This window comes from Scyliorhinus torazame, chromosome 7 (genome assembly GCF_047496885.1).
Source record: "Scyliorhinus torazame isolate Kashiwa2021f chromosome 7, sScyTor2.1, whole genome shotgun sequence".
Taxonomy (NCBI): Eukaryota; Metazoa; Chordata; class Chondrichthyes; order Carcharhiniformes; family Scyliorhinidae; genus Scyliorhinus; species Scyliorhinus torazame.
The window spans coordinates 152957794-152984735 of NC_092713.1; the positions used below are offsets into that span (position 1 = coordinate 152957794).

The 26942-nt window shown below is 46.8% G+C and overlaps 1 protein-coding gene and 1 pseudogene across 2 annotated transcripts in view; both read right to left on the reverse strand.

Moving 5' to 3' along the window:
* rasal2 (RAS protein activator like 2) overlaps positions 1 to 18476 on the reverse strand; it is a 757584-nt gene extending 739108 nt beyond the window's left edge. For both annotated transcript variants that reach the window (XM_072511669.1, XM_072511668.1), the window contains exon 1: positions 18298 to 18476. In XM_072511669.1, coding sequence (XP_072367770.1) covers positions 18298 to 18430 — 133 coding nt within the window. In that variant the 5' untranslated portion in view covers positions 18431 to 18476. The remainder of the gene's footprint in view (positions 1 to 18297) is intronic.
* On the reverse strand, positions 1450 to 2140 carry LOC140427335 (EEF1A lysine methyltransferase 2-like; annotated as a pseudogene).
* Positions 18477 to 26942: the final 8466 nt, after the last annotated feature.

The window sequence follows — 26942 nt, forward strand, 5'->3', positions numbered from 1 at the left end:
TCGCGACCTCCCTCATTTTAAAGCGGATTAAGGACCTGGAAAACTGTGGGTTTAAACAGGCCGGTCTCCCTGTTAAATGTGCATGCCAAACTATTGGCGAAGATCCTGAGCACAAGGATTGAAGAATGCGTCCCAGAGGTAATAGGGGATGACCAGACGGGGTTCATTAAGGGGCGGTATGTGGCGACCAACATTAGGAGGTTGCGCAATGTAATTATGATGCCTCCAGGTTGAGGTGGTGGTCGCCATGGACGCAGAGAAGGCCTTTATTGGGTGGAGTGGGAATACTTATGGGAGGTCCGGGGGCGGTTTGAGTTTGGGCAGAGATTTGTGGACTGGGGTCCGGTTGCTATACCAGGCACTGGTGGCGAGTGTGCGGACGAATCGGGTGAGATCAGATAACTTCAGGTTGGGGGGGGGGGGGGGGGGGGGGGGGAGCAGGCCACTGTTGTTTGCCTTGGCGAGAGACGTTGGCATTGAGAGCATCAAGAGTCTGGCATGGGATAGTATGGGGAGGGGGGTGGGTGGAGCAAAGGGTCCCATCTACGCGGATGATCTACTTCTGTACATATCGGACACGCTGGGGGGGGATTGGAGGGATTATGGGGCTTTAGAGGAAGTCGGCCGGTTTTTGGGATACAAATTGAATGTGGGTAAGTGGGAGGTCTTTGCGATCCAGGCGAGGGGCCATGAGAAGAGATTGGGTGAGATGCCGTTCAAGGTGGTGAGAGGGAGCTTCTGATATTTGGGTACCCAGGTGGCGCGGGAGTGGGAGCAGCTGCATAATCTCCATTTGGGTTGGTTGGTAGATCAGATGAGGGGGGTCTTTGGGAGGTGGGATGCACCCCCGTTGTCATTGGCGGGGCGGGTTTTGACGGGTTAAAATGACAATCATCCTGAGGTTTTTGTTTGTTTTTCAGAGCCTCCCAATTATTATCCCCAAGTCGTTCTTCAAAAAAGTGAACTCAGAGAACTCAGGATTTGTTTGGGTGGGTAAAATCCCGCGGGGGAAGAAGGTGCTGCTGGAGCGGGGGCGTGGTCGGGCAGGGGGCGCAGGGGGGGCTGGCTCTCCCAAATTCATTAATTACTACTGGGCGGCGAATATTGCGATGGTCAGGAAGTGGGTAGTGGGGGAGGGGTCGGTATGGGAGTGGGTGGAGGCGGTATCACGTAAGGACACGAGTCTGGGGGCATTGTTAATGGCACCTCTGCAGTTCTCGCCGGCTCAGCACTCCATAAGCCCAGTAGTAGTGGCAGCCCTGAGGGTGTGGGGACAGTGGAGGTACAACATGGGGTTAGACGGGGCGTCGGTGTAGGTACCAAGATGTAATAACCACTGGTTCGCTCCGGGGGGGTCTGGAGGTGGCAGCAGGTAGGGATCGAGAGATTTGAAGATCTCTGTATTTTTATTTATTTATTTATTCATTTTAGGGTACACTTTTATAGCTGTTTCAGCTTCAGGCTTCAGTGAGCGACTGACCTCGGGCTGAAAGTAGCCATTTTCACAAAGAATTGTGCAGGATTTTGAAATTAAGATGTATAAATAATTGGAAATCATATCTCGTGGAACAAGTTACAGCTTGTTTAAGCAATTCTGGTCCTAGAAAAACAGCACTTTGGAGCTGAACACTGGTAGAGTCTTGTGATCTGCAGTTCCCCTGACTTATTCTTTCCGTTTGAACACCAGTGCTGTTACAGTACTTCCAACCTTTCCTCCGAACTGGAATTTAGGTGTTGGTAACTCCTGCAGCATCTCAAATCCTTCACTGAAGTGACTGACTAGTTCCTCTTTGGTCCAGTTACAACATGTTATAAGGAACAGGCCTCCATCCTTCAGAACACTGTGCAAGGCCTGCCGATACGAACTTTGTTTCTCAGCTGGTTGATCAGGACTCAGGCTGATGGCATCAAAGGTTCCCTTGTCTATGCAAATGTCATACTGAGAAAGTTTAGGAAATGAATGCAAAAAGTCTGCCACCTGTAATTTCAAAGGCATCACCTCTTCCTTTTCAGCAATAGCTTTAGCAAGTTCCACAGCAGTAGAAGAATTATCAATTAGTGTCAAGTTCGTAAATCCAGATTTTGCGAGTTCAATCAGAAAATCCACCATTTCCTGTCCCAATATCCAACAGGGCTACATCCATGGGGAAATTTTGCATCTCTAACCAGGTTATTATACGATCCATGCTTTCTTCACCAAACCAAATTTCACCAATATCGCCTGAGTTGTAAAAGGACTGCAACTTCCTTTCGTAAGCATGATCCCAACTTCTCTCTCCACAGATGCTGTCAGACCCGCTGAGATTGTGCAGCATTTACTGTTTTGGAATCCAGCATCCGCAGTAATTTGCTTTTATCTGGAGATTTATGATCAAGTCATAAATTGGACAACATTCCGAGAGGGTAAAAAAAAAGTCACCCCATTAAATGAGAGGGGGGGGGGGGGGGGTCCCTGGTGCTTTGCGGCTGTGGTCCAAAGAACTCGAAGATCTCTTCATTGATGAAGGTTTCCCGAGTCTGGAGGAAGAATTTCATTTGCCGGGGGAATGGGTTCCGGTATTCTGGTATCTGCAGGTGAGGGCTTTTGTGCGGAGGCAGGTTTTGACTTTCCCACACCTGCCGCCCCAGGGGCTACAGGAGAAGGTGGTGTCGAGAACAGGAGTAGGGAAGGGGAAGGTCTCAGAGATCTATAAGGAGCTGATGGAGTGGGAGGGAGCCCCGATAGGGGAGGTGAAGAGAAAGTGGGAAAAAGAGCTGGGTTGGGAGTTGGAGGCCGGGTAATGGGAGGAGGCCCTGAGGAGAATTAATGCATCCTCGTTGTGTGCCAGGCTCCGCCTGATACAGTATAAAGTGGTCCACAGGGCACACATGACTGTGGCCCAGATGAGCAGATTCTTTGAGGAGGTGGAAGATAGGCATGGGATGTCCATATGTTTTGGGCATGTCCAAGGCTGAGGGGTTTCTGGCAGAGGTTTGCTGACTCCATGTCAGAGGTCTTACAAGTGAGGGTGGTTCCGAGTCCAGAGGTGCCGATCTTTGGTGTGTCGGAAGACCCGGGAGCCCAGGGGGTGAGAGAGGCCAATGTCCTGGACTTTGCCTCTCTGGTGTCCCGGAGACGGATCTTACTAGGATGGAGGGACTTGGAATCCCCGAAGTTGGGGGTATGGGTTAGCGACATGGCGGGGTTTCTCAGACTCGAAAAAAAATCAAATTTACCTTGAGGAGTTTGTTGCAGGGATTTGTTCGGAGGTGGCAGCCATTCATCGACTTCTTTGAGAAAAATTAAGCTGGCAGCAGGGGGCAGGGGGGAAGGTGGAGGCATGTGAGAGACGAGTAAGGACAGGAGAACCAACGGAGGGATGGCTTTGGAGGGTAGCACTGTTTGTGTAAGCCATGCTGGCTGGGGTTTGTGCTTGGGGGGTTTGTTGGTTATATTGTTGTGTTTTTGTTTTTGTTGAAATTTGCTGTTGAAAATTGTTAAAATTATAAATGCCTCAATAAAATATTTTCGAAAAAAAAAGACATTGAAGCAAGATTCCATCTGCCCAATCAGGTGGGTCAAGTCAACAAGACCCCATGATACGATCAAAGAGACACAGGGAGCTCTCCCAATACACGGGTTAATACTGTCCTTGACAATCCTAGCAAAAACAAATATTTCACTCATCTCATCGTGGGTTATCACACGACACAAAGTGAATGTACTAAAACTTCATTCAATGTTTGTGAAGCATTTTGGAACATTTGAGAGATGTGATAAAGCTCAATAATTTCAAATCAAGAGATTGATAGATTTATGTTGAAGAGAGGCATTGAAGAACATGGGGCAACAGTAGGTACATGAGGTCACAGATCATCCATAATCTCCAAAAATGGCAGAAAAGGATAGATTGGCTAAATAGTCTATTCCTGTTCCTACATTATTAACCTCTCTCAGTTATCAAGCATCCCATTTTTCCAGCATTTACCTTACAAAGCAATATCCAACTAACAGGTTTCCAATCCCGTAGGTTTAACATATCTTCCTTCTAAAATGCTGGAACATATGCTTAACTTGTATATTTAATTACAGATGACTTTTCAAGCAAGTCAATTACTTCCAAATTGTACGTGAAGCTTTTGGTGTGGTGAGGAGCAGCAATTAAGTGTTCCGTAAACATGAAATTTGAGGATCCTCTTTCACTCACCAACAGAATAGGAGATACACTTAAAACAGAGGTCTCAATTATTTGGCTAAAAACTGTCAATAAACGGAGGCAGGATTAAAGATTTATTTCTTAACTACATATTTATTATATTTTATATTTGTTGTTTTCAAATAATGGCATGAGATTTTTAATTCCTTTTTATTTTAATTTTTGTTTTGTTTTTAAATTTAGTGTACCCAATTCATTTTTTTTTCCCAATTAAGGGGCAATTTAGCGTGTTCAATCCACCTACCTTGCACATCTTTTGGGTTGTGGGGGCGAAACCCACACAAACACGGGGAGAATGTGCAAACTCCATACAGACAGTGACCCAGAGCTGGGATCGAACCTGGAACCTCGGCACCGTAAGGCAACAGGGCTAACCCACTGCGCCACCGTGCTGCCCCTAGATTTTTAATTCCTAAAAGTATTAAAATCCAAAGGAAAATCAATCCAATCAGAGGTGCAATTATTTCCAAGTTCATTCTTCTCAAAAAATGCTCAGTCATGCCAGAATTAAGACCTACATCAATATGAATAGCTGAAAACTACTACTTTCATGGAAGCTCTTCATTTTTCCCCAAGACTGAAATCAATGAATTAACAGCATGGAAGCATTTGCCAAATGAGTTGAAATACAGAAGAGTGATGTGTCACGAAAGGACCATAGCGTGACACAAATGAGACATTAGCAGAATGTCTCACAGCCAGAGTGAGACACAGCCAAGAGTGAGTTTGGGAATTTTAATCTAGGTGGGAATTTGAAGCTTTTTTTTGGGGGGGGGGGGGGGGGCTTTTTTATCCCTGGTAAGTAGTTTTTATCCCTGGTAAGTAGTTTTTATTTTCATTGTCTAATTTATTTATTTTTTCTTTCGTTTTTTGGAATTGTAGTTGTATAAATTTACCTAAGGTTTAAGACATGGCAGGAGATCCCAGACCCGTGTCATGCTCCTCGTGTGCGATGTGGGATCTCAGGGACACGTCCCCTGTCCCTGGCTCCTTCACGTGCAAGAAGTGTGTACAGTTGCAGCTCCTGTTAGACCGCTTGACAGCTCTGGAGCTGCGGATGGGCTCACTTTGAAGCATCCGCGATGCTGAGGACGTCGTGGATAGCACGTTTAGCGAGTTGATCACACCGCAGGTGAAAGTTACTCAGGGAGATAGAAAATGGGTGACCAAAAGACAGAGCAAGAGTAGGAAGGCAGTGCAGGTGTCCCCTGTGGCCATCTCCCTGCAAAACAGATATACCGCTTTGGATACTGTTGAGGGAGATGGCTCACCAGGGGAAGGCAGCAGCATCCAGGTTCATGGCACCGTGGCTGGCTCTGCTGCGCAGCTGGGCAGGAGGAAGAATGGCAGGGCTATAGTGATAGGGGACTCAATCGTAAGGAGAATAGACAGGCGGTTCTGCGGACGCAATTGAGACTCCAGGATGTATGTTGCCTCCCTGGTGCAAGGGTCAAGGATGTCTGGGAGCAGCTGCAGGACATTCTGGGGGGGGGGGGGGGGGGGGGGGGGTGAACAGCCAGCTGTCGTGGTGCACATAGGCACCAACGATATTAGGTAAAAAACGGGACGAGGTCCTACAAGCTGAATTCAGGGAGTTAGGTAGAAAGAGGGAAAACTGACCGTGGATATCTAAGGAAATAAGGGAGAGTAACAAATTGGAGAAAAAAAGCATACAAAGTGGCAAAGATTAGTGGGAGACTGGAGGACTGGGAAATCTTTAGGGGGCAACAGAAAGCTACTAAAAAAGCTATAAAGAAGAGTAAGATAGATTATGAGAGTAAACTTGCTCAGAATATAAAAACAGACAGTAAAAGTTTCTACAAATATATAAAACAAAAAAGTGTGCTTAAGGTAAATATTGGTCCTTTAGAGGATGAGAACGGAGATTTAATAATGGGAGATGAGGAAATGGCTGAGGAACTGAGCAGGTTTTTTGGGTCTGTCTTCACAGTGGAAGATACAAATAACATGCCAGTGACTGATAGAAATGAGGCTATGACAGGTGAGGAACTTGAGAGGATTGTTATCACTAAGGAGGTAGTGATGGGCAAGCTAATGGGGCTAAAGGTAGACAAGTCTCCTGGCCCTGATGGAATGCATCCCAGAGTGCTAAAAGTGATGGCTAGGGAAATTGCAAATGCACTAGTGATAATTTACCAAAATTCACTAGACTCTGGGTTGGTCCCGGCGGATTGGAAATTAACAAACGTGACACCACAGTTTAAAAAAGGAGGTAGGCAGAAAGCGGGTAATTATAGGGCAGTGAGCTTAACTTCGGTAGTCGGGAAGATGCTGGAATCTATCATCAAAGAAGAAATAGCGAGGCATCTGGATGGAAATTGTCCCATTGGGCAGACGCAGCATGGGTTCATTAAGGGCAGGTCGTGCCTAACTAATCTAGTGGAATTTTTTGAGGACATTAACAGTGCGGTAGATAACGGGGAGCCAATGGATGTGGTATATCTGGATTTCCAGAAAGCCTTTGACAAGGTGCCACACAAAAGGTTGTTGCATAAGATAAAGATGCATGGCATTAAGGGGAAAGTAGTAGCATGGATAGAGGATTGGTTAATTAATAGAAAGCAAAGAGTGGGGATTAATGGGTGTTTCTCTGGTTGGCAATCAGTGGCTAGTGGTGTCCCACAGGGATCAGTGTTGGGCCCACAATTGTTCACAATTTACATAGATGATTTGGAGTTGGGGACCAAGGGCAATGTGTCCAAGTTTGCAGACGACACCAAGATGAGTGGTAAAGCAAAAAGTGCAGAGGATACTGGAAGTCTGCAGAGGGATTTGGATAGGCTAAGTGAATGGGCTCGGGTCTGGCAGATGGAATACAATGTTGACAAATGTGAGGTTCTCCATTTTGGTAGGAATAACAGCAAAAGGGATTATTATTTAAATGATAAAATATTAAACCATGCTGCTGTGCAGAGAGACCTGGGTGTGCTAGTGCATGAGTCACAAAAAGTTGGTTTACAGGTGATTAAGGCGGCGAATGGAATTTTGTCCTTCATTGCTAGAGGGTTGGAGTTTAAGACTAGGGAGGTTATGCTGCAATTGTATAAGGTGTTGGTGAGGCCACACCTGGAGTAGTGTGTTCAGTTTTGGTCTCCTTACTTGAGAAAAGATGTACTGGCACTGGAGGGTGTGCAGAGGGGATTCACTAGGCTAATCCCAGAGCTGAAGGGGTTGGATTATGAGGAGAGGTTGAGTAGACTGGGACTGTACTCGTTGGAATTGAGAAGAATGAGGGGGGATCTTATAGAAACATAAGATTATGAAGGGAATAGATAGGATAGATGCGGGCAGGTTGTTTCCACTGGCGGGTGAAAGCAGAACTAGGGGGCATAGCCTCAAAATAAGGGGAAGTAGATTTAGAACTGAGTTTAGGAGGAACTTCTTCACCCAAAGGGTTGTGAATCTATGGAATTCCTTGCCCAGTGAAGCAGTAGAGGCTCCTTCATTAAATGTTTTTAAGATAAAGATAGATAGTTTTTTGAAGAATAAAGGGATTAAGGGTTATGGTGTTCGGGCCGGAAAGTGGAGCTGAGTCCACAAAAGATCAGCCATGATCTCATTGAATGGCGGAGCAGGCTCGAGGGGCCAGATGGCCTACTCCTGCTCCTAGTTCTTATGTTCTTACGTTCTTAAGATAGAAACTCAAATGTCTTACTGCTCAAGGACAGCTGTTTTGAGCAATGAAGTGCCATAGCTTAAAAACTTAACAGGTATTTGCAGCTTGTCCCTTTTACCTTTGTCTTCCCTGTTTTGCACCATCCCTGGATACAAGTAGCTTGCTTTCAGACTTCTAAAAATGGATCTGAAACTGTCTGGTGTCTGGCGTCTAAGTATTGTCTGGTGACTCTCTCAAATGACAAGAGATAAGGGTCTGGTTTTCACTAAGAATCTATCCAAGTCAGGGCAGTTATGATAATTAACAGCATGCTGGAAAATGCAGGCACAAGTCCAAGGTGCCAGTCCAGTCACAAGTGCTTTTCCAAAGCTGAAGAGAAGGCTGTCTATTTTATCTGGTGGTAGGAAAACATGATGCAGAAGGAAAAAATGTTATCCTTCACTGGGAGCCCCAAGTTCACCCAAATCTCAGTTGTGGGTGTTAAAATGCATCATTAATATCATTCACCCTCCGTAACCAGATCAAGAGTAAATATTTGTGCCCTGTGGTTTCCTGGTAAAAGTGATTCAATACGTGTGTGTCGGAGTATTTTCAATGCCAGTTTGAACAGCAGCATTTTGACAAAAGTTGAACATGGTTAAACAATGAAGTAAAAGTATCCAAACACACAAACCAGGTTGGGTAACAGTTGGGAGGAAGGAGAAGAATAAATCAATCCAATCATAACCACTTTCCAAAACATCCCACGTCTTCTTCAAATCTAATAATTTGTCAACATTGAACAGGTGTGAATTATCAAAATTACTTTTAAATAACCACAATTCAATTCTGAAATCCTGTTCTATGTCATGCACCCATGAAAACCACCTCATTTAACAGCTGCCTGGCCAACAAATTCTTCAAATGACAGAAACACTTCTTGATCCTTAATTTAAGCAGCATGGCCTGTGTGACCTTAGCAAGAATTATCTGCCATGAGGGAGATCAATTGCACTACTCCAGAAGGACTTCCCAAATGCAGCTCCTGCTGGCCCAACATTTGAAACCAAGTTGCATCATTCTGAAAATGTATGAGGTAGGAAACAGCATGAAAACAGTTGAAACTACCAAGATCAGATGAAATGCTGAGTTCTCTGTCACGTGATGGCGATGAAATGGAGCAAGGTGTTCATAGAATCATAGAATTTACAGTGCAGAAGAAAGCCTTTCGGCCCACTGAGTCTGCATCGACTCTTGGAAAGAGCACCCTACTCAAGTCCACGCCTCCACCCTATCCCCGTAACGCAGTAACCCCACTTCACCGTTTTGGACACTAAGGGCAATTTAGCATGGCCAATCCACCTAACCCGCACATCTCTGGACTGTGGGAGGAAACCGGAGCACCCGGAGGAAACCCACACAGACACAGGGAGAACGTGCAGACTCCGCACAGACAATGACCCAAGCCAGGAATTGAACCTGGGACCCTAGAGCTGTGAAGCAATTGTGCTAACCACTGTGCTACCGTGCTGTATTATTCAGTGACAGTCTACACAATCATTTTCTCAGATATGCTGATATCATTTTCTTCTTTCCATGCAAAATCATTTTTCAAATGTCAATCACAAGAAAGAAGGATATGATTAAACATACAAATTTGTTTCTGCATTGTTCGCCTGAGTACTTGGCTAAATTTGTAGTTTGTTATGAACACCAGTGGTACAGCTGTTCACATTCTTTTCAGTGTGAATGCTCCAACTTCAGTCCATCCCTACGATGGAAGAGGGATGTGAAACATGGCCAAGAAACCAATTCTAAGTCCTGACAAAGAGGGTAAAAGAAAATCTCATTAATTTGTAACGCTTCTCATGGAACAGATACTGCGCTGGTTCACGGTTCGAATGACGTCTTGGAAGTGACACTGAAGGGCAGCTGGTTTTGTATAATCTTACATCAGTGGGAGAAATGAAAACAAGCACAAAGTCATTGGATTTATTTGAGTAATTTTCTACTTTGATTGAATAGTCATTACCTATGTCTATTTACATTGAAAAATAAAGCAAAGTAATAGACAGAATGTTGTGGTCAATTTATACCTCTTAATTCCATTGTATGATCAAATCTCCAGAATTATCAACACATTAACAAAAATATTATCAGTAAAACTTCTGCTCTTCTTCTTCCAGTAATTTGTCTCTACCCACCACCCGCTGACCTCCCGAAGTCCACTGGCTAGTTCATAACAGCACATGGAAAAGCCCATTTACCTTGATAATTAACTGGCGCAAGATGAAATTATGAACAATTACAATTACAAGCATGGCAGCAGAAAATAAAAATTTTTGTGATCTTACAATTGCATTTTACTGAAAAGAAATTTTAATAAACTATATTTTGCATTTTGAAAGTGTAATTCGTAAATCTATCATTTTTAAATGTTGATTTTATTCTGCAGTGAATGCCCACAACTCTACTAAGACCACAGATTATTGGACAATCTAATCAGAGGGAGAAATTGAAAAACATGCAGAAGCGCAACTCTTAACTTAGGGAGAGTTAACAATTTAATCCAGCTGATATAGCATTTCATAATACATTAAAAAACAACAGGTACTGGGTTAGCCCTGCTGCCTCACGGCGCCGAGCACCCAGGTTCGATCCTGGCTCTGGGTCACTGTCCGTGTGGAGTTTGCACATTCTCCCCGTGTTTGCGTGGGTTTCGCCCCCACAACGCAAAGATGTGCAGGCTAGGTGGATTGGCCACGCTAAAATGCACCTTAATTGGAAAAAATGAATTGTACTCTAAATTTATTTTAAAAAACAACAACAGTACCTATAGTTAAGCAAAGAACATTAAAACATGAAGGCTGCTCAGCAATGATGCTTCAACATGCATGAACTGCAAAGGCAAGAATGGTATCATTGTGCAAGCACTCAGCACAAACAAATGTTACCAGTGGGGTAACTGTATCAGATCCCAGCAAGCATAGCATCAAACCATCCAGTCGGCAAGGTACATATGGGAGTGCAGAAAAGGTAAGGAACATTTTCAACAAAAAGAATAAACTTATAGACATTAATAATTTAATTGTTCTGCGTATGAGACTTTTCAATCAATATATATGTATTTTTAAATGTTGGCGTGTGTATTTTTGAAAAATACTGCAATGGTAATTTTCCAAAATATTTCAGTGTTTGACTAACACAAATACACACATCCAAGTTCATTCTATAATCTCTTATCAATTACACAAACTCAGTTGAAATGGGAAAAGTAAAATATTCAGGAACCTTTTTTAAAATCATAGATGACAAAATGAGACATTGCAAAATGACAATGTTTCTGCCAGTTTATCCCTCAGAAAGGATTTCAGATGGGTCTTTTTTAATTTTTTTTGGTATTAATTTCAATTATTGTAGCTCTTTATAAGAAAATGAAATAGACATCAATTACTAATGATGCCAATGGTTTTTCCATGCAGAGATTAATCAGTTTATCAGATCATTGTTTGCATTCTCAAGTCCTTAAAGATTTTTGTTGTGCAATGCTTCATCTACTTGCAAAATAAATGCTAATTGCAGCCACGCCAAGTTAATGAATGAACTCGTCAAACAAAAGCAGTATTGAAGTCTCTGCCTCAGCCGAGAGTCACACAGCTGAGAATGCATAACTCACCAAACCATTTCCTGATACAGTCACTTACAAACTGGAAGCAGTGATTCAGTAACCACAGCACACACATTCACATTCAGCAGCTAGACACCTGGCACTTATGTTTTCATTGTGACAGACCTTTCTGAAGAATTGACATTTTGGAGTGCAAACCATGTTTCATACTGCCATGACTGAACAGGGCTTTTCTCCTGTTCACATGCTAATTTTCAGTATTTCCTATTGCAGTTTCAATTTTTCAATATTCAGATTGCTTCTTAATCACATTCAAAATTGTCCAAGCTTTAATCTATGACACTCTTCAACTTGTCATAAGGACTTCGGTTAGAACAATAATGGCTGGCCTTCCCTGATGGCATCCCCATTCCTGGTTGTAGGACAGGGCAAACAACTAGCCTCTGCTCCCTGGTGTTACCAACCATCCTCAACAAAAGCACAGTAGCTGCCTCTATGAATTGCAGAAAGTGACAGTCCTAACATATGTTGCTCGTTTTAGCCTTCGTTTATTTGCTCTAATTATTTCACCTTTGCTCATGAGTCGCCAGGTATCTTTCTGATACCGCCACGTGGTTCAAGTCCAAGTAATGATTAATAATGCAACACACCGCTTAGTAAGAGTTAAATCAACGCTCATTTATTATATACAGCAATTAATACTTATACGATAATTCTACTTCTAGACTACTACCTACCACTAAAGGCCAATACTTAACTTTTGGAAATGGCCCACCAGGTCAGGGAAACGAATGGTCTTTCGAATTGGTTCTGAGCCTGCGGGATTCAAAAGCTGGTACAAGTCGATAGTCAGGAGTGCCTATCTGGTAGCGATCGCTGGAGTAAAACTTACGGTTTCTTGTAGCAGGGTCTCGAAGGTTGCGAGCAGGAAAAGAAGGGTTGAGTTGAACTTGGCCCCTATTCTTATAGTCCCCAGGGGCTTCCCGCCTCTCGGGGCGGACCTTGTACCTGGTTCCAAGTGATTGGACTTGGTCCCAATCACTTGGTTCGATATGCTCCAATACTGGAGCGATTTCTTGATCGGGAGGTGGTCGTTTACCTTTCTTTGTGTTAGCCCCTGCTGCCGCCGAAAGGTCTGGGTCGGCTTTGAGTTGCTAATGTGTAGCAATTGTTCCCGGGGATGGCTGATTAAAATGCAGATGGCTGGGGTGTTGTGATGTTGATGGCTGCAGGTATCGGTCTGGACTGACTTCCCCAGAGGCGAATACACTGTTTTACACTGTTTTACCTGCGGCTGTCCGTTTGAGTCCTGTTGGCTGATTTTCCCATCAGCCTCTTTCGTTCGCCATTTTAGGTCAGGTTTTGACCATTCTAATCGGGAGTCAGCCATTTTACATGGCTACACATAGTTTGATGCGCCCAGTTAGCTGAATTATTGAAAAACAAAGAGAGCAGTTCAGTCTAACCACCAGAATAGGTTCGCAATCTGCAGAGTGTGTACCTAATACTTGCACCTTTCATTTAAATTTTAGTTAGTTGAAGGGGCACCAGTAGAATTAATGACTTGTGCAACAAAATGAATCACTCTCTTGTCATTTAACTGAAGAGTTTGAATAATTTGTGACTCCTCATGTACTTTGTGTTCTTTAAAACTGTCAACAATTGTCTACTGCGAACATGAGCAACAAATGACGATGCACAAGGCATGTATTAGAATAACTATATAAAATGTAGAACCTTGGAGTTACAAATTGGCAAAAGAGCACCAAAAACTTTGCAATCTACAAAAAGAGTACTTACGTCCAACTTAACTGGATTACACAGATGAAAGAATAACCAAACCAAGAGAGCTGACTAAGACAGATCATAAAGCACAAGCATGAAACAAAATTAGTAGAAAACCGAACAGGACCTGTGCTTTACCAGCTCAGGTTCAAATTTCCAGCTCTTTTGCAACAGGCTATCCTAAAATAATGACATCTAAGTGGTAAAATTTAGAAATGAGCAGATGTGCACCTTCGGGTTTTAACACAAAGTTTGGAGAATCAAAAGGTGCACAAATGGAATTATTAAAAATCACCCAACATCAGTAATAGTGTTGGCAGCCCTTCACACTCCATGATGATAGCCCTTGCTGAAGATAAAAGTTAAGCCTCACTGGCTGTCTCTGGGAATAAGATGCTGTTCACACTCTTTTCATTGAGCTAGCATGTATATTGTGGTTGAATCTTCAAATGATCCCAACAATTCACTTTTCCTGCATTAGAAATGATTTGCTTAAATTTACAGTGATCTCAGTTCAGTTATCATACACAAATGGTTATAGTGCAAACTACAGTTAGCAGTTCTACCGCAGCCTGTTTCCCAAAACCTAGCAAAAGACCACCAAGGAAGGGGCATCTGCCAGAAACTGATTTGGACCGTGTTAGCAAGTCTGATCCTGTGCATATGCCACGTGAAAACAGAAGGCAATCTGGCTTCCCAGATAAAACTCAAATAGGACATGATGGTAAAGACAGAGTAAATCACAAATAAGTTAAATTGTCTGCAGAAGTATCTATTCAAGCTAACTCAAGAGAAGCAAGAGTTTTAATGAAGTATTAAGAATGCTTCACACTGCCCTTCTTGTCCACAGCAGAGTTAATAATAAACCTCCAGAGTCCCAAAAAGCATTCATTCGTGCTCATCTCAGACAGACAGATGGGTGGGTGATTATTCAAACCCTGTCTGTTGCCGACTTTTTTCCGAGTGGTTCAGATCCCATTCCATAGGACAGGGAAGGCAAAAACATTTCAATAACAAAGCAATCAGAAAAGACAGCTTTAGTCTTCAGTTCATAGGCCTGCCAATTAAAAGTCAAACATATGCTGAAAAAAATGTCAGCAAAGTGAGCTGGCACTGAGTCAGTTTGATATTAAACCTATGCCAAAAGATGAACTCACGTTGCATCCAAAGTGACCCTCTGTTATCCATAATGGATTTAAGCAGGGTACTTAAATCTTGTCCTACCTTTAACTGAACAGGTAGACGAGGGTAGAGCAGTTGATGTGGTGTATATGGATTTCAGCAAAGCGTTTGATAAGGTTCCCCACGGTAGGCTATTGCAAAAAATACGGGATTGAGGGTGATTTAGAGATGTGGATCAGAAATTGGCTAGCTGAAAGAAGACAGAGGGTGGTGGTTGATGGGAAATGTTCAGAATGGAGTACAGTCACAAGTGGAGTACCACAAGGATCTGTTCTGGGGCCGTTGCTGTTTGTCATTTTTAGCAATGACCTAGAGGAAGGCGCAGAAGGGTGGGTGAGTAAATTTGCAGACGATACTAAAGTCGGTGGTGTTGTCGATAGTGTGGAAGGATGTAGCAGGTTACAGAGGGATATAGATAAGCTGCAGAGCTGGGCTGAGAGGTGGCAAATGGAGTTTAATGTAGAGAAGTGTGAGGTGATTCACTTTGGAAGGAATAACAGGAATGCGGAATATTTGGCTAATGGTAAAGTTCTTGAAAGTGTGGATGAGCAGAGGGATCTAGGTGTCCATGTACATAGATCCCTGAAAGTTGCCACCCAGGTTGATAGGGTTGTGAAGAAGGCCTATGGAGTGTTGGCCTTTATTGGTAGAGGGATTGAGTTCCGGAGTCGGGAGGTCATGTTGCAGCTGTACAGAACTCTGGTACGGCCGCATTTGGAGTATTGCGTACAGTTCTGGTCACCGCATTATAGGAAGGACGTGGAGGCTTTGGAGCGGGTGCAGAGGAGATTTACCAGGATGTTGCCTGGTATGGAGGGAAAATCTTATGAGGAAAGGCTGATGGACTTGAGGTTGTTTTCGTTGGAGAGAAGAAGGTTAAGAGGAGACTTAATAGAGGCATACAAAATGATCAGGGGGTTGGATAGGGTGGACAGTGAGAGCCTTCTCCCGCGGATGGATATGGCTGGCACGAGGGGGCATAACTTTAAACTGAGGGGTAATAGATATAGGACAGAGGTCAGAGGTAGGTTCTTTACGCAAAGAGTAGTGAGGCCGTGGAATGCCCGACCTGCTACAGTAGTGAACTCGCCAACATTGAGGGCATTTAAAAGTTTATTGGATAAACATATGGATGATAATGGCATAGTGTAGGTTAGATGGCTTTTGTTTTGGTGCAACATCGTGGGCCGAAGGGCCTGTACTGCACTGTATTGTTCTATGTTCTATAAATCGCTCTTCCCACCCCTTTCCTAAAGGAGTGGATCTCAGTGGTCCAGTAAAGTTACCAAGGCTCTGTTAACCTTCACGATATTTGTTCCCAAATGCTCTTTCTTCATGGCCTGTGCCAGAACGGTGTGTCAGCAAGCTATTCGACCATAAAGACCACAAAAGACAAGCTTGATAAAGTCACAAATGCAGATCCACCTACATGTTTTCCAGCAGATCTTTTGTAGTAATCAGGCAATTTTCTCCACCCTCGTCTGGTAACATGAAGATAAATTAGTACCCCCATTTCTGCAGTGGCTGATAGCAATAGATTGAACTTGTCATAGATTGAATATGGAACACTGTCAATCTCGAAGGCTTTTTAAACACACATGATGCATTCACTGAAGCGTAGAGAACTCCTCATTTTAAGTTCAAGACCGTAAAATAATAACTGATTCAGAGCATTTGTGTTTTTCTGCAAATCCCATAGCTTCTTAAGTTACAATATATTCAAGCTCCATCAACCCAGTCGAAATAATCCCATCTGGTCTTGCCGGTCCTTCTGATTTGTTTCATTTCTCTCTCCCATCCACATGTTCTGAGATAAATCCTACCCCAATCAGATTATACCTCAGCACCTGATTTCCTTACCCCCACAAACTGAAACTTCATCACTTACACATTCACGCAGAACACCCAGCAAACACATTCATACAGTACACTCAGCAAACGGCAGAGACTAAGAGGGACTCTATAATGTTAACTCAAAAGTGACAGGCATCTTGTGAGGCTTGCAAACGGGTTTTCATTCACAACTGTTGGTTTACATTGGTTAAAATACATAAATAAGAACAAATGCTGGAAATTTGGAGTAGAACCAGTGAATACGAGTTGAACAATCTCAGTGTGAGCTATCATTAGAGCACTAACCTGCAACCAAGACAGTAATCTCATTTTCCACATGCGTACAGACCTGATTTGCATTTCCCATTTGTATTATGTATTCCATGTTTGACATTTGCTCACTTAAAAAATAATTTAAAATCTAAACAGCTGATTATGCCACAGCTTCTGAACATATATGAATTTTACTTAATAGAGTTTATTAATAAGCGATAATCACGAAATTGGCACAGTGGATATTGTCACATACAACGAATACATGCGGTACGACAATCAAATGATGTTCTTTTACCACTTCTTACAATTTGACATGATGTGGAGATGCCGATGTTGGACTGGGGTGGGCACGGTAAGAAGTCTTACAACACCAGGTTAAGTCCAACAGGTTTGTTTGGAATCACTCGCTTTCGGAGCACAGCTCCTTCATCAGGTGAATTATCAGACTCACCTGATGAAGCAGCTGCACTCCAAAGGAGCTGCGCTCCGAAAGCTAGTGATTCCAAAAAAACCTGTGGGACTTTAGTATGGTGTCGTAAGACCTCTTACTGTACAATTTGATAGTCACCGTACAATAATTGCAGGAATTTAAAAACGTGTAATCGGAGCATCTGCGAATTTTACAAAATGGGAATACTTAGGATTTTCATTCGTAAAAACTGTCGGTATATGTATCAGGAACAGGGCTCAATGCCACAACAGAGGGGGTGGGGGTAAGTGCGGCACTGAAAGATGGAACTGCTCTTGCATTAATATATACAATTTCAGGCAGAGACATAATTGACCACGTATCTGTCATTCAACAGCAAAACCTAACTGTTGCAACTTCACTCACTTTCGCTGACAGTGGTCGCTGGACAGCGTGCAAAAAAAAATCTAATTTGTTTTGTCAATAAAAATCAAATATTGAAAAAACATATGTTTTATCCACAAACAAGTAAATAAACAGTAGTTTGTCAATAAGTTACAACAGTATCGGTCGAACACGGGAAATTAAGCGCTTTTTAAAAAACATAAAACCAACCACACAAACGTTACAGTTACGAATAGGTTTCAGGCGCGCCACTTGCCAGGAACATAGTGAGAAAGTGAGAAAGATAACAACTTTCCCCATGATGGAAATGATTGTAGCGTCGAGTGAGTCCGATTGTCGAAAGGGTTAAACCGAAATGTGTCAGTTCAGTGCACTGCCTGATCTTTTTCCATCGCCCTTGCATGCTTCGCGTCCCCGTCCCCACCCACCCCCCACTTCTCCTGCAACCTGCCTTTTCTCGGTGCAGATTTTACCAACTCCGGCTTTTCTGTCTGAAGTGACAAGCGACAAAACTGTCCCCTCTCCACCCCTCAAACTAGATCTGCCCCCCTCCATCACTCAACCCAGACCATGCCCCCCTCCATCACTCAACCCAGACCCCGCCCCCTCCATCCCTCATCAGACCGTCCCCTCCAAGCTTCAACCCAGATCCTGTCCTCTAAGCAATCCACAACCATAATCCTTACCCCTCAACTCAGACCCTGCCCCCTCCACCCCTCACCCCAGCCCCTCACCCCAGACCTTCCACCCCTCACCCGACTCTCCACCCCTCAGTTCGTCATCCCAGACCCTATCCACCCCTCGACCCCCCAATAAAACCTCCATCCAACCGTCAAAAATGATCTTGTCCTCTCTATCACTCAGCCCAGACCCTGTTTCCAACCCTCCTCCATCAATCCCTCAATCCACATCATGTCCCTTCAAATCTTAAACATTATCTGCCACCCTCAAAAAAATACACTCTTACCGTACACCCGGATCCATCCCTGTTGCTGACACACCGACTCAAGTAAAATCCTTTCCACCGGGTCGAGCGCGGGCTCCTCCATGCCGGATCCCGGGAGCAGCTCCAGCCGCTCGGCCCTGTCCGGCGCTTCCATGCCAGCCGGCAGCCACACGCACTCACGCCGGTCTCAGCAACAAGCCCCCTCCCTCCGGACCACCACCCCCGACTCCCCCCGGCGTCAGCCACCACCTCCCCGCCACCACTTCAACCTCAGGCGGGAAGGAAATCACACCGGGGAAGGGAGCGAAAATCAATGGGATCGGCCCGCGATCACCCAGCGAACCGGCCCCGGCGCCAGCACACAGCCAGCCATAGCAACAGGCCCCACAATCACACTCCGAACTATCGCACCTAGCGACAGCCTCCTCAATCACAGCCAGAATCATCGGCCGCAAGCACAGCCCCCGTCAATCACACCCAGAGTCATCAACCCCAACCAGAGACCCCCTCAATCACACCCAGAATCATTATCCCCAACCAGAGACCCCCTCAATCACACCCAGTGTCATTAACCCCAACCAGAGACACCCTCAATCATATCCAGAGTCATCAACCCCAACCACAGCCCTGTCAATTATGCCCAGAGTCATTAACACCAAACACCGCCCCCTCAATCATACCCCAAATCCTTAACTCCAAACACAGCCACCACCCCCAGCGTCACGTCATCAACCAGAGGCCCCTCAAACATGTCCAGACTCATCAACCCCCATGCCCCGCATCTCTCCCCCCCCCCCCCCTCCATTCACACCTCGAGTCAATAGCCCCAACCACAGCCCCTCTCAATCATACCCAGAGTCATTAACCCTAGGCACACATCCCCCCCCAATCATATCCAGACTCATCGACCCCCATGCCTCACAGCCCCCCTCATTTACACATGGAGTCAACAGCCCTAAACATAGCTCCTCTGAATTATACCTAGTGCCATCGATCCCAATGTCCCTCTCAGTCACTTTGAGAAACATCGGACCAAAAGTTGCCAACTCTGGTTCAGAAGTATTCCCACAGTTTGAACCATAAAATCCTGGTAGTCTCCCTGATGGTGGCAGAATATCAAACAACTATCGGTAAAAGAAGGTCCCCATCCTCAGTGATGGGGGAACCCAACATGTCAGTGCATTCGCAACCATCTTCAGCCATCTTCAGCCAGTAATGGCAAGTGGCTGATCAATGTTTGCCTCTCTTGAGGTCGTCAACATTACCTGTCTCCAAGCAATTTGATTCACATCACATGATATCAAAGAACGACAGAGTACATTGGATACAGCATGGGCCATGAGCCCCTACAAGATCCCAACCTCAGGGCTGAAGACTTGTGCTCCAAAGCTAGCCATGTCCCCACCAAACTTTCAATAAAGCGACAACACTCGCATTTGCACGGCAAAATGAAACATTGTCCAGGTACGCCCTATCCACAAAAAGCAGGACAAATATAATCTGACCAATTATGAGCACATCAGTCCACTTGTAATCGTGAGCAATATGGTGGAAGGTGTCACTGAATGTGTTGTCAGGTGGCACTTACACGGCAAAAAATTGCTCACCAATGCTCAGTTTGGATTCTACCAGGACCATTCAACTCCTGCCCTCATTATGGCCTGGGTCCACACATGGACAAAGTAACTGAATTCCAGAGATGAGGTGAGAATTACTCCACTTGACATCAAGGCAACATTTGACCCAGTGTGGCATCAAGGAGCCTGATCAAAGTTGAAATTAGCAGGGATTGAGAAAAACTCTCCAAAAGCTGAAGTCAAAAAAGCACAAAGGAAGACGGTATTGGTTATTGGTCGCCAATAATCTCAACCTCAGGGCAATGGATTCCTCAGGGGAATGTCCTGAGCCCAAACGTCTTCAGATTCTTCATTAATGACCTTCCCTCCATCATAAGATCTGAAGTGAGTATGTTCATTAATGATCATTGTGTTCTGTCCAGTTGCACCTCCTCAGAGAATGAAGCAGTCTGTGTTCAGATACAGAAAGACTGGGACAACACTCAGGCTCCCACTGAATGGTGACAAGAAACGAGAAATTGCGCAGAGCAAGATATATACATGGCAAAATGATATATTTACACAGCTTTGTACACTGGCCCTCACCCGTACGTGCCAGTTTCCCCAACCCTTCATGTTATCTCTTGCTCATCCACCCTCCCAGGCAGTCCCCCCTCTACCCCCCCCCCCCCTCCCAGGACATCCCCCCCCCCTCCCCCCCAAGGGTGCTGCTGCTGACCGACATTCCTCTGACGCTCCGCGAGATAGTCTAGGAACGGTTGCCACCGCCTGTAGAACCCCTGCGCAGACCCTCTCAAGGCGAACTTAATCCTCCCCAACTTTATGAACCCAGCCATGTCGTTTATCCAGGCCTCCAGGCTGGGGGGCTTCGCCTCCTTCCACATTAGCAAGATCCTTCGCCGGGCTACTAGGGACGCAAAGGCCAGAATGCCGGCCTCTTTCGCCACCTGCACTCCCGGTTCGTCCACTACCCCAAATATTGCTAGCCCCCAGCTTGGCTTGACCCGGGCTTTCACCACCTGAGATATTGCTCTCGCCACTCCTCTCCAGAACCCCTCCAGTGCCGGGCATGACCAAAACATATGGACATGGTTCGCCGGGCTCCCTCAGCACCTTCCACATCTGTCCTCTACCCCAAAGAACCTACTCAACCTCGCCCCCGTCAAGTGCGTTCTGTGGATCACCTTAAATTGTATCAGGCTGAGCCTGGCACACGAGGAGGAGGAATTAACCCTACCTAGGGCATCAGCCCACAGACCTTCCTCGATCTCCTCCCCCAGCTCCTCCTCCCATTTACCCTTCAACTCTTCTACCAGCGCGTCCCCCTCTTCTTTCAACTCCTGGTGTATTTCCGACACCTTGCCCTCCCCGACCCATACACCCGAGATCACCCTATCTTGAACTTCTTGTGCCAGGAGCAACGGGAATTCCCTCACCTGTCGCCTCACAAAAGCCCTCACCTGCATATATCTAAAGGCATTTCCCGGGGGTAACTCGAATTTCTCTTCCAGTGCCCCTAGGCTCGCAAACGTCCCGTCGATGAACAGGTCCACCATTCTTCCAATCCCCGCCCGATGCCAGCTCTGAAACCCCCCGTCCATCTTCCTCGGGACAAACCGGTGGTTACCCCTGATCGGGGACCACACCGATGCTCCCATTGCACCCCAGTGCCGTCTCCACTGGCCCCAAATCCTTAGCGTTGCGGTCACCACCGGGCTCGTGGTATACTTTGTCGGCGAGAGCGGCAGCGGTGCCGTCACCAACGCCCCCAGGCTCGTTCCTTTACAGGATGCCATCTCCATCCTCTTCCATGCCGCCCCCTCTCCCTCCATAACCCACTTGCGGATCATCGCCACATTTGCTGCCCAGTAGTAGCTCCCCAGGTTTGGCAGCGCCAACCCTCCTCGGTCCCTACTGCGATCCAGGAACCCTCTCCTTACTCTCGGGGTCTTATTCGCCCACACAAACCCCATAATACTCCTGCCTACTCTCTTAAAAAAGGCCTTAGTGATCACGATGGGAAGGCACTGAATCACAAACAGAAACCTCGGAAGGACCACCATTTTGACCGACTGCACTCTACCCGCCAGCGAGAGCGGTAACATGTCCCATCTTTTGAAATCCTCCTCCATTTGCTCCACCAACCTCGTCAGATTCAGATTATGTAGGGACCCCCAACTCCTGGCTATCTGGATCCCCAGATACCGAAAGCCCCCCTCCGCCCTCCTCAGCGGTAGGTCCCCTATCCCTCTTTCTTGGTCCCCTGCCTGTAATACAAAGAGCTCACTCTTCCCTACATTGAGCTTATAGCCCAAAAACTCCCCAAACACCCTTAGAGTCTGCATGAACGCCACCATCCCCTCCATTGGATCCGCCACGTACAGCAACAGGTCATCCGCATATAGCGACACCCGATGCGCTTCTCCCCCTCGGACCACCCCCTTCCATTTATTAGACTCCCTCAATGACATGGCCAATGGTTCGATCGCCAATGCGAACAACGGGGGGGACAGGGGGCACCCCTGCCTCGTCCCTCGGTACAGTCGAAAGTACTCCGACCTCCGCCAGTTCGTCACTACACTCGCCATCGGGGCTCTGTAAAGGAGCTTAACCCAATTGATAAACCCTACCCCGAACCCAAACCTGCGCAGCACCTCCCAGAGGCACTCCCACTCTACTCGGTCAAAGGCCTTCTCCGCATCCATAGCTGCCACTATCTCCGCCTCTCCCTCCTCCGATGGCATCATTATCACGTTTAAGAGCCGCCGCACATTGGTGTTTAGTTGCCTGCCCTTTACAAATCCCGTCTGGTCCTCGTGGATTACCCCCGGGACACAGTCCTCGATCCTCGTGGCCAGCACTTTTGCCAGCAACTTTGGATCCACATTGAGGAGCGAGATCGGCCTGTACGATCCACATTGCAGTGGGTTCTTGTCCCGCTTTAGGATCAAAGAAATTGTCGCTTCCGACATTGTCGGGGGCAGGGTCCCCTCCTCTCTTGCCTCATTAAAGGTCCTCACCAGTAGCGGGGCCAACAGGTCTGTGTACTTCCTGTAGAACTCCACCGGGAATCTGTCCGGTCCCGGGCCTTCCCCGCCTGCATGCTCCCCAAACCCTTGCTCAGCTCCTCCAACCCAATTTGTGCCCCCAAACCAGCCACCTCTTGCTCCTCCACCCTCGGGAATCTCAGCTGATCTAGGAATCATCTCATCCCCTCTTCCCCCGCTGGGGGCTGGGATCTGTACAGCTCTTCATAAAAAGCCTTGAATACCTCGTTTATTTTCGTTGCACTCCGAACCGTGGCTCCCCTTCCATCTTTGACTCCCCCTATTTCCCTTGCTGCCATCCTCTTACGGAGCTGGTGTACCAGCATCCGACTAGCCTTTTCCCCATACTCGTAGGTCGCCCCCTGCGCTTTCCTCCACTGTGCCTCCGCCTTCCCTGTGGTCAACAGGTCAAACTCCGTCTGGAGACGTCGTCTTTCCCCAAGTAATCTTTCCTCCGGGGCCTCTGCGTATCTCCTGGCCACTCTCAAAATCTCCCCCACTAACCTCTCCCTTTCCTTACCCTCTGTCTTCTCCCTATGAGCCCTAATGGAAATTAGCTCTCCCCTGATCACCGTCTTCAACGCCTCCCATACCACCCCCACCCGCACCTCCCCGTTGTCATTGGCCTCCAAGTACCTTTCGATACACCCCCTCACCTTCCCACACACCACCTCATCTGCCAGCAGTCCCACATCCAGCCGCCACAACGGGTGTTGGTCCCTCTCCTCTCCCAGCTCCAGTTCCACCCAGTGTGGGGCATGGTCTGAAACAGCTATAGCCGAATACTCCGTCCCCTCCACCCTCGGGATGAGCGCCCTACCCAGAACAAAGAAATCTATCCTGGAGTAGACTTTGTGTACATGGGAGAAGAAAGAAAATTCCCTGGCCTGCGGCCTTGCAAACCGCCATGGGTCCACTCCCCCCATCTGATCCATAAACCCCCTAAGTACCTTGGCCGCCGACGGCCTCTTTCCAGTCCTTGATTTGGAGCGGTCTAGTGCTGGATCCAACACTGTATTGAAGTCCCCTCCCATTATCAGGCCTCCTATCGCCAGGTCCGGAATGCGCCCCAACATGCGCTTCATGAATCCTGCATCATCCCAGTTCGGGGCGTATACGTTTACCAACACCACCCACATCCCTTGCAGCCTACCGCTCACCATTACATATCGCCCTCCATTGGCCGCTACAATAGTCTTGGCCTCAAATGACACCCACTTTCCCACCAATATTGCCACCCCTCTATTCTTCGCGTCCAGTCCCGAGTGGAATACCTGTCCTTCCCATCCCTTTCTTAGCCTGACCTGGTCCACCACCTTCAGGTGTGTCTCTTGGAGCATGGCCACGTCCGCCTTCAGTCCCTTTAAGTGCGCGAACACTCGAGCCCTCTTCACCGGCCCATTCAGGCCCCTCACATTCCACGTTATCAGCCGGATTGGAGGGGCTCTCACACCCCCACGCCCTGCCGACTAGCCATCTCCTTTTCTGGGCCAGTCCCGTGTCCACGCCTCCCTCACCCTCCAGTCCCCCAGAGGGGGGATCCCCATCCCGACAACCTCTTCTGTGTCCCATTCCCTTTCGGCCAGTGCAGCAGCAACCCTTTCCCCCCCCCCCCTCCCCCCTCCCCTCCCCCCCACTAAACCCCTGTCTAGCTTTTTTGCTCCCCCCATGTCACTCCCGTAAGACAGCTGACGCCTGTTGACCCCGGTTTCCCCCGCTGTCCCATTGACCTCCCCGCGTGGGAGTCTCCCAATCCATATGCATTCCGAATTTCACTTCTTTCCGGTACAACGCCGCTTTGGCCCGGTTGAAACCCGCTCTCTGCTTTGCAACCTCCGTGCTCCAGTCCGGGTATATTCGGATCTCTGCATTGTCCCACTTACTGCTCCACTCCTTCTTGGCCCATCTCAGGACCCACTCTCTGTCCGTGAACCGGTGGAACCTCACCACCATCGCCCTTAGCGGCTCATTTGCCTGGGGCTTCTTCGCCAGCACCCGATGTGCCCCGTCCAACTCCAGCGGCCTCGAAGGGGCCTTCGTGCCCATCATCGCCTCGAGCATCGTGCTCGCGCATGCCCCGGCATCAGCCCCCTCCACTCCCTCAGGGAGACCCAGGGTTCGCAGATTCTTTCTCCTCGACCTGTTCTCCAGGTCTTCGAGTCTTCCCGCCCACCTCTTGTGTAGCGCCTCATTCTGCTCCACTCTCACCGCCAGGCCCACAAGCTCGTCCTCTTTCTGACTGACTCTTTTCTGTACCTCCTGGATCTTAGCTTCGGGGGCCTTCTGGGTGATTCCGAGTCCTTCAATTGCCGAAAGCATAGGCGCCAACATCTCCTTGCACATCTCCTCGCGCTGCTCCTCGAAGCAGCGCTTAATGAACTCCTGCAGCTCCCCTTTGTCCCTGGCCGCCGCCATTTTGTTTTCTTTCCCTCGCTTCTCCCGCTGCTCCAGTGCCGCTCATTTGGCCGTTACACTTCTGGTCCGTTTAAAAAGTCTATGGAAACTCCTGAAAAAGGTCTGAGAGTCAGTTCCAGACGGGAGCTGCCGAATGCGCGACCTACTCCTCCTTGGCCGCCACCGGAAGCCTCGTCCCTGCTTCTTCAATGGCCTTGGTAGATCTTTTCACAGTTGTTCCCTCTGCTGCTAGAATTCACCTTTGATAGAGTTAAGTCAGATTGCAGCTTTAAGCTTGCCCTTCCCCCGCCTGCATGCTGGAAGAGGCTTTTGTCTAAACCTGCAGCCAAAGCCAAATCTTTTACTGTTTCTGCCGGGACTGGTAGCCAAAAGACATAACATTCCTGGGGGACACTGTCAAGGGAATGCTGCAGTCTTCTTCCCACACCGGGAAATGTCAAACAAATGCCGTGGGGGCCCTGTAAAAGAGCCCAAAAGTCCGTTCCAAGTGGGAGCTACCGAATATGCGACCTAGCTCTGCATAGCCGCACCCGGAAGTCCAAGGAACATTCATGCAACATCGTAGAACTGCCGGACAACGACTATCTCCAACAAAAGATAATCTAACAATCTCCCCTTGATATTCAGTGGCTTTACCATCACACAATTCCCCACTATTACATTCTGCAGCAAACATTTCTGTTCAATTTGTTTACGTTTTCAATCCATCATGGCCAGGAAGGAAAGGATCTTGAGTACAGCAAGATCCCGCATAAAGCGTTCTCCCCGTGCCTGCTTGGGTTTCCTCCGATGCTCTGGTTTCCTCCCACTGTCCAAACACGTCTCTTAGTGTCAAAATTGTCTCTTAGTGTCAAAAGATATGCAGGTTGGGTGGGGTCATGAGGATCGGGTGGGGGAGTGGGCCTAGGTAGGGTGTTCTTTCAGAGGATCAGAGGGCCAAATGGCCTCCTTCTGCACTATAGAGATTCTATGGATAATGATAGGATAATCTGTTTTTATAAAGATTTTCCAGAATACCAAAGAATATCCCCCACCTCTTCTTTGAAATGGAGTCACGTTCTGAAGGACTGCTGCCTTCCAGGAGGAACCTTGAAGTCCAAAGATGACACTTCCTTATCTTCAGTTGTGAGGCATTTCCCCCTTTCAAAGGCACCCTGAGTGCTCTCAAATTGCATGTAATCCAAGTGTGAGATATAATTATTCCATTGGAGTTAGAACAGTTGCAGCAACTGAGCACTGCTCATCTGATGAGCCTTTGGCAGCATTTCTAGACCTGTGCCTGTGAGTGAAAGAATGAACACGTGCAGGGGAAGGAACAGTGTATTGTGGTACCCATGTCTCAGTTGGCAGCATGCTTGGTTTTTGAGTCAGAGAATTGTGGACTTAAATCCCATTGCAGAGATTTCAGCACATTTAAAAATATATATATTTTATGAAAGTTTTCAAATTTAACAAACACGATCTGAAATACAACACAAGTATGAAAATTGTTCAAACATGGTACAATTGTCATGTTAACAACACAAGAAATCAAAGATATAGGAAACCACATAACAAAGGCTACAACAAAAACCATCCCTCCCATATCCCCCCTAACCCCACCAATAAACCCTACCTTCCCCACGAG